Source organism: Lonchura striata, chromosome 11, assembly GCF_050655825.1.
Source record: "Lonchura striata isolate lonStrDom1 chromosome 11, ASM5065582v1, whole genome shotgun sequence".
Classification (NCBI taxonomy): domain Eukaryota; kingdom Metazoa; phylum Chordata; class Aves; order Passeriformes; family Estrildidae; genus Lonchura; species Lonchura striata.
Window position 1 is genome coordinate 20,965,395 of NC_140713.1, and position 13,733 is coordinate 20,979,127.

The 13,733-nt window shown below is 42.0% G+C and overlaps 1 protein-coding gene across 2 annotated transcripts in view; it reads left to right on the plus strand.

The window, feature by feature from the left end:
* Positions 1-9,819: 9,819 nt before the first annotated feature.
* Positions 9,820-13,733, plus strand: part of PLCG2 (phospholipase C gamma 2) — a 55,572-nt gene continuing 51,658 nt past the window's right edge. The window contains exons 1-2 of one of the 2 annotated variants that reach the window (XM_021541225.3): positions 9,820-9,976; positions 13,496-13,729. In XM_021541225.3, coding sequence (XP_021396900.3) covers positions 13,534-13,729 — 196 coding nt within the window. In that variant the 5' untranslated portion in view covers positions 9,820-9,976; positions 13,496-13,533. Of the gene's footprint in view, positions 9,977-10,259; positions 12,789-13,495; positions 13,730-13,733 lie in introns of those variants that run through there. The other variant, XM_085589877.1, reaches the window with a different exon arrangement.

The following is a 13,733-nucleotide window of genomic DNA, read 5'->3' on the forward strand; positions in this document are numbered from 1 at the left end:
TCAAACATTCATCTTTCCTTTTAACAGTAAAAATGAAAAGGAGGTAGTATTGAACTAACATGGTGCAGGGGTTCCACAGACACTGAATAGCAACTGCAGGTTTTTTCCCTCTTCAACTGATCCAAATTTTTCTGCAGTGCCTGATTTTTGATAGAGTGATTAAAAACTGTTTTTGATCAAGCCTAGGAAGGCAGCAAATTTCTTCTCAGTACACACATAAATAACGCCATGATGTCTGAAGGTCTAAAAAATATCTGTAAAACATATGTCAGCAAGAAATAGCATTTCCAAGGCAGCTCTGCTTTCAACTTTTCTGCTGGAATGTTTAAACACAAATTATTAGTGTGGATTTTTTTAATCATCATGGTGGTTTTCAAAAAAACCTCCTGCTTGGAGATTCTTTTTGTGTTTGCAAAATGCTTTTTTTTTTTTTTAAGTGAATAATTGACAAATTTCTTACTCTATTCTTTTCTTTTTCTTTTTTTCTTTTTTTTTTTTTGCCACATCAGCTGAGATATATCTTAATGTATTTTAAGTTGTTCGTAGATGTCTTGGCACAACAGATTTTTCCTTTGGTCTTTGTCAACACAAGAATCAGTTGTTTGCTGGCTGGTCGGATTTTTCATTAACGAATTTCAAAACACACAGTGCTTTCCTTAATTACAGAGTCTCTATTTTCAGCTTCCTCATCAGAAGGCAGATGTAACCGTGTAACATGCAGATTGAATTCCAGGTATTTCAGCCAGCTATGCTGTTCAAGGACTACTCTTGTGACTTTCTGAGTGGTTCTGTTACATTAATTTTCCATGCCCATTTACAGCAGAAAGATGATCAGCTTGTTTACTGCTAATAAGTAACGACCATGAAAGGCCAAATTAAAAGCAGTTTTGTAACTTAAAGATGTGTATCTCCAGCTGATCCTCTATTTTCCATTACCTGCAGTAGTCACAGTGTCAGTTTTGGATTTGTGTTTTCAGATTTCTTTCTTATCTACGTTGGCCGAGCTGGGGCAGAGATGGCAAGAGGCAAAGGAGGACAGCAGAAGCAGGGACTGCCTTTTTCCACAGCAAGTGCTGGATGAACATGTGTGTGAAACTTCATCATGAAACATTTATGCCTCAGCTCTTCACCGGTGGGAATCAAGTTAATAATCTCTCATTGTCTTCCTGTCCTCCTTCTGCTGTTATCTGTGCTACAATCCAAAGGAGCACTGGTCTTAGCTATTTAGCATTTCTGTAATAACTGCAGCCACAGATGCAAAGTATTCCACTTAAAGTGACATTCTTCAGAGTGAAACATGATGTTGATACCTCAGCTAGCTGTAGGTGAACTCAAAGTTTGCATTTTTTAGCCAAAAAAAGTTTTCTTGAATGCTTTTTCTCTCTGAGAGAACCACAAAACAAAAATGTCTGTCTTTTAAATTCTCAGCCCCACACTTCCTCACTGACCCAATCTGAACCACTGTTGCTCTGCACACATTATTTCCTCTCTTTGAAAAGAAAAAAAAGTAGCCACGGTCTGGCAACATCTTGCATTTCCATTGACCTTATTTCTCATCTTTTAGGGTAGCAAGCTTCTCTTGACAGGAAGGGAGCTAAAAGCAGAGCAGGGTAGAGGTGGACATGGGGTTGGAGACATCACCTTCTGCAGCCCTGCCCTTTCTGATTCTGCTGACTGATCTTCCTGACATCAAAGCACCTCACTGGTGTCCACTGTAGTAGGAGGCTGGAAACATTTTGTTATATTCTTTCTGTTGCATCAAAGATGTTCTTTTTCTGCCTTTTTGTCCGGCAATTTTCTTAGCAAAGCTTCCTGCTGCAGCATTGCTGCTATTGCAGTGCCTGCTGCTAAAACCTGGCTGTTGTCATGCTGCAAAAATCATCAAAAATCAACTTTAGCTCTTGTTTTTGCTGTGTGACTGAGCCTTTCCTGCCACAGCAGTGGCCAAGGTCTTCTCAGGCTGCAGAAGATGTCTGTCAGCAAGTCAGCAGCTCTGGGTGTTCCCTCCATCTGTGCTGCCAGACCAGGGGAAAGCTCCTGACTGGCACTTAATGGGAGCAGGATTTTCTTACTTTTCCTTAGAGGTCCTATAAGGAAACTCTTCTCCAGTTATATCCCTGCATGGCTTTTTATTTTTAGTTTTCTGTGTTTTCTTTTTTGTCAAATAGTGTCATGTTTTGATTTCTTTTCATAAAAGATCTCAAAAAATGAGCTCTGTTTTGCCATATTCCAACTCTGCTTTGATATAAATGTTTGTGTTGCATTTCAAGCTGTTAAAATTGTATTTATTTCTAAATAGATTTATCTACAGATCTAATGATAAATTCTGATTACTATTTTCATATAAATAAATTGAAAACTGGTATTATTCAACTTCAATGTCCACTATTAATAAAATTAATGCCAATTATCAGTTGCTAACAAAGTGAACCATCTCCTAATGTATTTCCCTCCAGGATAACAAACCAGGATTTCTTTTCTGGTCTAACTTTTAAATTCTAGGTTCCATGCTTAAACCATTTTCTCCTGACAGCAGGTGACTGAACATGAGCTGAATGTTTGCATATCTATTATAAATGCCTATCTCGAAACAGATGTGAATTTTTTCAGTTCTCAGGGTTTTGGTTTTTCTGCTTCCTAAGGATTAAAGATATTTGATATTTTCCTAAAGTCTCAATGAGCAGAGTCCCTGAGACTTTTAATGTTTGTAAAAAAAGTAATTTATAAGCCCCTTGAATGCAGACAAAAACTTAAAACAGGAAAAAAAAGGGCATCCAAAAGTTTAGAAACAAGAAGGCAAAGAATTTGAAATTTGCCCAAGACAACCAGAAACTGTTAGAATTGCTGATCTCAGATGGGGGCATCAACACGTTGCCATGATGCAAGGGAGTGTGAAAAAGGCCCAGCCCATGCCGGTGTTACAAGAGGAGAGAGTCCTGCTGGCTGGAAGGGAAATGTTTCAGAATCAGTGGTCCACTTTTTTCTTAGAACTTATTTTGCTTTTATTTTTCTTCCCCTGCTAGCAGCAGCCATGACAACATCTGTCCTTGTGAAGAAGTGAATGCCATCGAAGGTGACAACTTCTTTTCTCTTAAATTTTAAATTAGCTAAAAGGCACAGGCTGTTGAAAACTTGATTAGAGATTTTTGTATGCTCAAGGGGTTTTAACAGTGTGCTTTTACCCAGGTGGAGTCAGGGTACAAAGAGGAGGAAACTTCTGTTTGATGCTGCCTCACTAATCTCAGCAGTGCATCACTCATTATTCTGCACAGGATTAAAGGTTAGCTCTCTATTACTGCCTTTGAGGCTCAGCAGGGCAAAAGTGGGGTTAAATAATTCCCCACGTGTGGCAGAAAGGTTCTGGAGAGAACACAGTTGGGTTTAAATTACCTGGCAGAGCCTTCAGTGTTCCAGCCTTTGTCTTCTCTCCTGTAGAATATTCTGTAGCTCAGCTCCAGGATAAAAAGACTTTCTTAATCATAAAGGAAATTTAAATTTTTTTTTTTTTTTTTTTGAAAGAGAGGGTGCTATTTGAAAATTACTAGCCCAGTCTAAGGGAAAGAGAAGAAACAATTTTTGTATGTGTGTGTGACATTTTTGCAATCATTACAAGCACACTTAAGTCTTGGATGCTCAGCTAAAGTTAACCACGATATTTTTAATTGTAGATCAGGCCAAATAAGCACTTGTAAATTCACTTTGCTAGGTTCTTTATTCTAGACATTGTCTCCTGTTAAATGAAGAGCATGTTAGAAATTATCCATGGAAAGAAAGTTGGATGTTTTTTGTTGTTTTTTCTCTGTAGAATTAAAATCTTGTGTCTCTTTTTAAAGCATCTCAGAGAGTGTCTAAATTCAGATTCTCAGTCAAATGTTAGTGATTGATGTTTACAAACATATTGTGTAGTTTCTGAATTTTTCACAAATACAATCTCTTTGGAGATGTGAAAGGATTATTTTTTAATATGATAAGTGAAATAATAGGATTCTATCTATATTCATTTTTATACACACACACACACACACACACACACACGCACGTATCTATCTGAGATCAGCAGCCATATGAGGTTGTTGATATCTGCCTGAAAAATTGTCCTTGCTCCTCTAAACCAAGGCTCTTATGAAGCTACAAAGGTAAATTTGCTCCTCGGGATACTCAGAAATCTCTTATTAAAGATCATGGTTGTAGATCACCCTGTACCAGCTCCTACCTCGATCTGTTGGCACACAGGATCTCTGTTGGCACACAGGATCTCTAACACTGCTTGTTGAAAAGATGCTTATCACAAAAAGTGGAACAGAAGGTTTTGACCCTTTTACGTGAGTCACTCAGTTATGACTACAGTGCAGAAAGATAACAGCAGTTGCAGGAGTGATTTGCATTCTATACAAATATGCTGATCCTGGAGATATAACCAGATGGATGCTTTCCCAAGGCACAGGCATCTGGGAGGCGTATCCCTGTAGAGTATCTCTCATTCTATCCCTATTCAGAAAACATCACTCAAGGATATCATTAATTGTTCAATCATATTTTGATTTTAGTGGCATTTTGACACGTGTTTTTACATGACAACATGCTTATCTGCATTAGGACCAGTGTGCTCTCGCCATCCCCAGAGAATTCTTGTGCTTTGATTAACTAGAGGGCTTTTCTAAACTTTTCTGATGTAGCATGTGTCAGATTAAAGCTGATCTATGCATGAGTGAGCACAGATGCAAGGAACTTCTCCTCCCTTCCTGTGTGCCCTGAGGGAAGGCCTTGCACAATAATAAATCCCTGCAATCAGCCATGTAGAAAGTAGAGAAAGACCTGGCCTATCTCTATTTTATGATCCCAGAAAAGCTTCCACCGGCAGTAGCGAGAGCAATGTTAAGAAGGATTCAGCAGAATGGTCGGAAAAAGGAAAATGACCATGGAGAGAAAGAAGCCTCGGTGGTGTTCTGCTCACACTGAGTCCCCCTGGGACAGGCTCAGAGCTGAAGGCTGAGGTCAGCCCTGCTCCTTGTGCCCAGCCTGCCTGAAGATCCCTTTCCTAAACCTCTCTAGGCTTACAGGGATAATGAGTGAGGGCAGGAGGCTGAACAGATGGTAACAGAGCCTTTTCTCTCCTCAACTCACCCGTGGTGCTACTCTGTAGTGGGAAAGAAATGAAAGGCTGAAAGTTACCTGGGGGGAGAACTGGGCTGTTTCTTGCTGAGTTACAACTCACTTAATTTGAAACTATTGTCAAATTGTGTTTTTTTTCCAGTCCTTCCCACTCAAAAGCACATTATTTTTATGAAAGATTTTAATGTAATTGGCTTAAAAAACACAGGAGAAAAATTTCTCTGGTTCCCTGTAGAGTCTTGTGCAGTTTTCCTTTTCTGCTGAGGCCTTGTAACAATGGTATCAACTCGTTGATAGTACTGGTAATGAGCTGCTGGCCTTTTATCACTGTGGATGTAGTGACTGCAATATATTCATCTGAAGGTGGGATTGCAGGCCCTTTTTAAACATACTGGTGTTTTCTGTGGTCAAAGCTGTCTCAAGGTGCTGAGTAAATAACTCGTTAGTGTGTGTCTAAAAAAATGCTCTTTGACACTTATTTCAAATATTTTCACATGTGTATTTTAAAAGGTTTTTATTGAGCATCCCAAACCACACAGCAGAGTTTTCACTTGACTGAAACTTTTGAAAGTATAACTCTGATAAATGAAAAGGTTTCTTCTGGCACAACGAGCTTTGCTATGAGGAAATGCCATTCCAAAGTCAGGACATTAGGATAAAACCTGGAAGCAATGTTCTGCCCAAGGCATGTAACTGCTGTGAGATCTTTGGCAAACCTCCTCACCCTCTGGGCCTGATGCCTTTGAAAATGTGATATAATGATTTCCATTATTTTTTAAAATTGTTTTGACATCTACAAATGCAAATTGTTACAGAAATTGTAAGGGACAGCACTATATTTTGTGTATGAGGCCAGTGGGCAGAAACTCCTCAGAAGATTTTTTAAATGCAGATCTTGCAAATAAGAGACAGGGTAACTGAACTGAGGAGTAGCTCAGCTTTTGAGGACTCAGATAAACATTTCAGCAGGCAACAGGCCAGCCACTTATAAGTACAACCTCCCTTCCTTCATGTCAGCTTTTTTGCTAGTGACCTTAGTAGTTTAAGTCAATATTTACTTTAAATATTATGATTAAGTGACAATAATTTACCAAGATTAAAATGCAACTCTGATAAGAATGGAGCCAAGTATACACTAGAACACTTTCTACAAGAGATTGTCTTCAAGGAGCCTGAGTTCTGTTATGCTGAGAAGATGTGCTGGGGGTGTTGGACCTCTCTGTCACACTCTGTGATGGTGTTGAAGGTGGATCTGTAAAACTCACTATTTTAATTGTGCTACTACAGCTGGACATTGCTCTCAAAGGTCAGCTTCATGCTGCAAAGGTCCTTTGAGCCAGTAAAGATGATCAAGGCTTCCCAGAGTAGCTGAAGCTATTGCCATGAGCAACTCAGGTGGCAGAGGACTGCTTTGGGGACATCCTTCCCCTCCTCCCTCCATACTACAGCAGTTGTTGCTACTCAGCCTTAAGTATGAGAGTTCTCTTGACAGGTTTAAAATCAGCTTGAGTCCTGCAGATGAAAAGTTCATAAAGGCAAACCTTAAAAATTAAGTTTTCTTTATGAAACATGTGGTTATAGTTTTGCAGCTCTAACCAGAAAATCTAGCTGAGCTAACATACATCCTGCTAAGGAGTGCAGAGACTCTGGTGGTTAGTAAATCCTTTGGCTACAAAATGTCTGTGGCAGTCTCTAAACTATTTGTTCCTCCTGCCTAATCACTCTTTAACATTTTTTACAATTGATGGGGTAAAGATTTTCAACATCTGTCTTCTGCACAAAAGCTGTTTTTTCTTTGTATCTCCTGTGAGGAAGTGGCACCAGTTTTGTGAACATTATTTATTATATCCACGAGACTGCCTAGCCAGTCCTGTGCTTCTCTTTCATGCCTTGCTTTATTCTTCAGGGGAAGCAATCAACACTTCATTCCCAAATATAAGACAGGGTTGAACTTTTCAATGCTGTAATTAAGAGAGTGTTAGCATGAACACTATAAATTCCCTTTCTGAGGGATTTATGACCAAAATATAAAACTATACTCCTAGTTGAAAAACTCGCTTTTCAGTATAAATAGTGATATTTTAACAATTTAAGGGGTCTTTAAAAATTTTAGGAAGGAAGTTAAACTGAAAAGAAAAAAGAATAAAGGAAGGAAGGAAGATTTTATTCTAGTGGTTAACCTTCTTCTTTTTAAACACACAGGCTTTGCTGGGGCAGATTCTACAACTCAGAGACCTAATTTTCCCACACCTGTTGTCAGCATATATTTCCTCAGAGAAAAAAAGCTCTACAGGCTTTTTTTTTTTCCTACAAAAAGGGACTGGAGATGTCACCTGATAATTATCTGTGACTATGAGATCCATAATCCTTACAGGTAATTATGTTGTCTGCCTGGAAGTTCTCACTTTTGAGGTTTGGTAGTTGGACAGCAGAGCTGCTGATTCTGATAATAACTCAAATCTGTTGGGATTGTGCGGAAGTCTGAATATTCTTATTTTGGGTGTAGTGAATGTGCTGAGTAACAGCTGGTGTTTGTAAGAGTTACTCTTTTATTGTTTTGGGTTTAAGGATTCCTTGCTCCATCTGAGATTTTGTTACATCCAACAATTTACAGGATTCAGTGTTATGACTCTCTTCAACATACATATTTTCTCTGGCTATATAATGAATCTTCAGCTTTAAGAGCATTTTATCAAGTAAGATTAAGGTCATACAAGAAATGCTGGGAATGGGCAGGTTTTTTTGTCCTTCCAAAACACCAATGAGGCACAACCACAAGTATGTTCAGACCTAAGTTTATCTTTGCAGCAGTGTTTTAACTTCTGCAGCACAGCTTTAAATACCATAAAGATGAGCAGCTCTGTGCCTGTGTGGCTTCTGGGTTGTTCAAGGGTGGTTCCTGTGCTGAAGCTGTGCCATATGACTGGTGAGGAGGCTGTTGGTACCTGGCCAAGCGAAGCAGAACCAGGAGGAGCTGCTGGGGCTGGTATTTGCTGGAACTTGGATTCACTCTCAATGGACCCAGATGACTCCTGGATCTGACAGCTGACATTAAGTGAATACTGCCATCTCCTGCTTGCTAAATGCCCAGGATCACCTGCACCCTTCAGCTCTCTGTGGTGTGGATGAATGTTTGGCTATTAACTTCTGCAGCTGGGGAAATTGGCTGCTTGGTTCTTGCTTTTTGCCACTGCTCACATAATTTCAAAGGCAGCTTCAACATGAAACATTGAAGACTTTAAAAATGAAGAGCTAAAAATAATGTATGGCAGAGACACCATGGTGTGATTAATACATATTCTTCTATTCTCACTAATTTACTGCCATGGTTCCTGTTAGATGCTGTTCTGTGATTTGTAATGGAGTTGCACGTTATAAATAGAGAAACTTTTCCCAGGTTAGACTTCTGGAAAGATGTGAAAAATATTCACAGAATAGCAAACAGTGATAAGATTGCAATGATCATCTTTTTGTTTTGCATTTGAAATGAACCACACCTTTCCCAGGTATTGGGTTTCTTCCTTTTGTGGTGATATATTTTGAGTGTGTTCTTTAGTTCTTTTTTGATAGGTCATACTTATTTGAAACCCTTTGGTACTTTTGAGCATGATAAAGGCTTGTTAGTTTGATTTGGGAAGAGCTTCCCAAATTGCTCCTACACAAGAGCTGGACACACTTGACATTTTCTTCTCCTTCTGTGTAGGGAGAAGAAGCTAGGGAATATTTTTGGTGGCATTTGGTGCAGAACATCATTGCCAATATCATTTTGTTTCAGTAGTTTCTGCAAGTATAGGGTGAAAATATCAATGTTTGATTACTATTCAACTATTTATAATGCTGACTAAAATTATGGAAAACTTTTTTCCCTCTCAACAGAGTAAATGAATCTGTTAAAAGACCTATGCTTTTCACTCCCTTGTGCCAGTCACTAGTATTGGAGGGAGAGGAGATGAAGAATTATCTCCATGAAACTTAACATCAGTGTTTGGGAATCAGCATTTGGAATACAGGACCTGCCATTGTAACATGGCACAGCCCTTGCAGAAATGACCAAGATCTTCCCTCAAAATGCTGTGGCATCCCTAGCTTTGGTCTCTGGGCATTTGTTTTGGTGTCTGCTGAACTGGCATGACTTGTTCCCTCTGATGACCTTGTCATCCTGCCTGTGGGTGTAGGAATTTCCCCCAGACTTATCAAATTGGTCTGGGGCAAGACCGATACATCAAGGAATGGTTGTACCAGGGCTTGACCTGCAAGCAGGGTGTCCTCCTACCACTATTCTTCTGAATCCCAGTCTGGGAAACACTTTTAGCATTGCCACTCCTAAACTGACGTGCGATACAATCGTAGCGGATCACTGGGAGTCAGTTTTAACTTGACTTTGAGATCATTTCAGCGACAGTGAATCCGCCCAGCCTTTTCCTACGGCTCAACCACCCTCCTCAGACGAGCAGAACCCCAGCTCCGAGCGGCGGGACAGCCGCCCTGGCGGAGGGGACCGCGCCTCAGGGGGCCCTGCGGGACAGCGGCAGCCGGGGGCCCGGACAGCAGCCCCGGGACGGGCAGAGGGACGGGGCGAGGAGTCCCAGCAGTCCCGGCCCCGCTTCGGCGCTGCGGAGGGCGCGGGAGGGCAGGGCCGGTGCCCGAGGGCTGAGGGCAGCCCCCGGGGCAGCCACGGGCGCGCGGGCGGCCGCGGGGCCAGGTGGCGCCGCCCCTTCCCGGTGACGGCAGAAGCGGAGCCCCGAGAGGCGCCGCGGGAGCAGCGGGACGGCAGGGACGGCAGGGACGGCAGGGACGGCAGGGCAGGGACGGCAGGGCAGGGACGGCAGCGCCCGCCGCCGCACGGAGCCCCGCGGCCGCGCAGGTGAGGGCGGCCCCGCGGCAGCAGCAGCAGGCGCCGCGGGGCTGGGGCGGGGCGGCGAGTCCGGGTGAGGGAGGCTCGGGGAGGGCAGGCGGGGGATGCGCGGGTCGGGCTGCGGCGGAGGGTGAGGGACAGTCGTGCCAGTCGCGCTTGGGCTGGAGGAGGGGACGAGGGGCTCCCTGAGGCGGCCCCGCCGCAGCCCGGGGTGAGGGAGAGGAAGGAAGGAAGCCTCGGCGGTGCCCGAGGGCAGCGCGGCTCTGCCCGGTGAGGGCCCGGCCTGCCCGGGCAGGTGGCACCGTCTGACCGCTCCCCTGCTCGCCCCGCCGGGCCGCAGCTGCAGCACAAGGGCTGTGCATCCATTGTTAATAATTATCACTGCTGTGGTACTGCGCTGCTGTCACTGGTGCCCGTCCGGCTGGCGAGGTGATGTCCTAAACCCAAAGGAAGAGCTCCTGGCAGAGGATGCAACAAAACTTTTGCAATGGCCAGAGCACATGGGAAAATTTAGAAATTGACTGGAGACAAACTTTGGACTGCACTTCTTGGTTAACTTTCTGTGTCTGGAAAGCACCTGCTGTGTCATGTTGGTAAAATTATAACAGACCCATCAGTGGTTATCTGAGCTATTCTTTGCTAGCTGCTGTGTTTATAGCTTTCCTTTTCTAGATTTTCCTCTCTGTGTTATCATGAAGAGAGTTATGAACTGTACACTGATCTTTTGCCAAGAAGGGTTTGCTTGTTAAAGTCTGAAGTAAATGAAGTAAAACTAAGTAGACAGGGTAGATTAAATAAATTTGGATTTTTTGGTGGGTTTTTTTTTTAATGTCTGTGTTCACTTGGTTACTTGCTTTGTGTCTTTTAGACTTTTTAGTTTGAATTAGTCAGGCTTTTCAATTAAAACCTATCAGAACAGGTATTAAACAGTAACAAATCATCCAAGTTTTGCATATGGTACAGGACACCTTCAAAATTTACCTCCTGTAGTTCCTACAGTCAAAGGGAAAGTGTCATGGCTTTGTCTAAGCTGAAGCTTGTGGCATATTTTGATGATTATTAACTCGCTTGCTGAGTCCTGTAAGTGATGCTGGATCTTTCCAAGTAAGGCTTCAGTAACTTTTCAGCAGAAGATCAGTGATGCTTCTGTTCCACACAGCATCTCGTAGTTCACACTCTGCTGGGTTAGAGGCATCCAGGTAGCAGCTGATGAAGGTCATCACAGAATTCTGCTGCATGAATGGGTAGAAAGGCTGTTAATTCAAATAGCTGTGCAGTGATGGGTGTCAGGAAGGCTGAGGGGCACCTGTGGGTGAGTGTAAGACAGCTCCTGATGTGTGAAGGTCTAAAGCCAAGGACTTCTGTTAGTTCTTTTACTATTAGGCAGCTTCATGTGATGTTACTCTTAAAGTGGAGCAGGTAGCCAAAACAGTCTCTAGGAGTGGCCAGTTAGATTGATCATATATTGCAATATTCTTTCCACCTGAAGTCAAAAAGTTGGCTTGTGATTTAGAAGTTAGATTAAATCCACTGTTGTCTCTGGTTTCGGGAGAAAGAACTCCTTTAAAAGGGGAAGTCCAGTCTATTATATTCAGTAGAAACGGTTTAAGAAGCCACCTCTGAGAGGCAGTTCCTTTGTACTAAGGGAGTTACTAAGGGAGTTATCTCTCAGAAAACCTACTGTGTTGCCCTTTATTAAACAGCTGTATTTAGAAACTTCTTTTCTTGTTTTTCTGAATCATATTTCATTTAACAGCTGTACTTTGTACTGTAAAAGGCAGAGCTGATGTATGTTTTTGCCGCGCAACTCCACATGTTTTTTTATCATCTCTTGAAAAACTATACTAATTTAAAAGTTCAGTTTTCTGTTATTCAGTGTAGTACTGCACAAATGCTTAATCCTTGTCACAGATCACAGCATATTTGTTTTATTATGATTCTTAATGAAAAGAGCAAAGTGAGAAGACAGGGTTTCTATTATTTTTTTGTTAGAAAACAGACACTGTTCAAAGATTTTAATTTCATTTTTTATTTTTCTCTCCTTTCATTTCTTATCTTAACAAGTCATTGTAGCAAGATGACCGTGGATGTTTTTTTAGGTGTAGGCCTGGCATAATTTAAATGATTACTTGATTATCTTCAGGTAGTCTAAAAGGATCAGTTACATTATGGCTAAAAGTAAACAATAAATCTGCTGTTAGAGTATTTCCAAGTTGTTCACTCCCTCCCAGCTATAGGATTGGGGTACATACATTTTTTAAATAGTATAAGGGAAGAATACTCCATTTTTTTCTTTACTGTAATAAGACAATATAAAACACCAGATTATGTGTATGTTTTGTAAACTATGGAGTGGTTCCTGCTGTAGAGCACTTCAAGCTCACGGTTGGCAGTGTAGAGGTAAGAAAGGACTTCCGTGGCTTCTCTGTTAACTTGCAAAAAAAAAAAAAAAAAGTGTTTATTTGAAGTGGTAGAATTCAAGAAGGGATTGGAAAGATTGCACCGGACAGCTTCAAAGTCAGGACGATTGCTCCTAAAGCAGCTGTGACACGATGGTAAAAGGCAATTGAGCGCTGCTAGTGAGAGGGAGCAGCAAAGAGGAGTCAGGAGACAGCGACACGGGGTGAGGGGGCCAGGGCTGGCCGAAGTCACGAAGGGGAAGCGAGAAGTGCCACGGTCGAATTAGCCATGAACACGGAAACTGAAACTGCTTGTGATGGAGAGCAGTGGCCTGAGGAGAGAGGAAGAGAAGCAGAGGAGACGCCGTGGCTGGGGGCAGCATGCACAGAGCTGCTTTAAACGTGTCCTGCTCAGGGACCGGGTAAGGGGGATGGCTGGGAGCTGTGTGGCAGCAATCCCTGCGACTTGTGTGACAGTGATACTATGGGTGACAGAGCAGGTTGCAGACCATCCTGTTTGTAAGTAATCTCACTGAGGAGTAATCAGGCTTGTAATTAGCTGTTTGATGCAGTAATCTGGGAGACCAGAGAGCACAGAAACTTGCTAATATTTGTGAGATTTGCTCTGAACACATCTTTCTTTTGGCTGGTTTGTTCCAAGATGTGTCCCAAGTGTATGCACACAAATATCTGCCACCCAACATGTGGGTGAGAAAAGGCAGACTGTGTAGGAGAAACCGAGCCATGAAGTTTTAAAAGTGCAAAAACTGATGTTTAGATGTTGCCAGCACTTCAATGTTTGTATTACTCATGTTTTCCCTTCATTACAGTTCTCAAAAGGACAGTTACCTGCTTTACATTCTTATGTAGATCTCATCTAATTCTAATACAGTGCAAGAGTTTACACACGCTGATGTTGCTGGAACTGCCCTCTGTGAAGACTGTTTGTATCTCCTTTCAGGATAAACCAGCGAGAGTTAATGTTGGCCAGGTACCTGCCTTGCATTTGCATGGGCAGGAGTCTGTGTTAGGTATCTAACTACATAAATGTGATCTTTAAAGAAATCAAAATGCTGTTTTAAATATTGATTTTTCTCCCTTTTCTTCCTTATATTTTTTTTCTCATCAGGACACTGAAGACCATAAAAGTTTGATTATAAAGAAAAGATGCCCAGAAAGACTATAGACTATGGAGTGCTGCCTGAGTATGAGAAAAGCCAGATCAAAAGGACCTTGGAATTGGGAACTGTTATGACAATATTCAGTCTTAAGAAGAGCAGCCCAGAAAGGAGGACTATTCAAGTCATAATGGAAACCAGACAGGTAGCATGGAGCAAGACAGCTGACAAGATTGAAGGTTTCTGTGA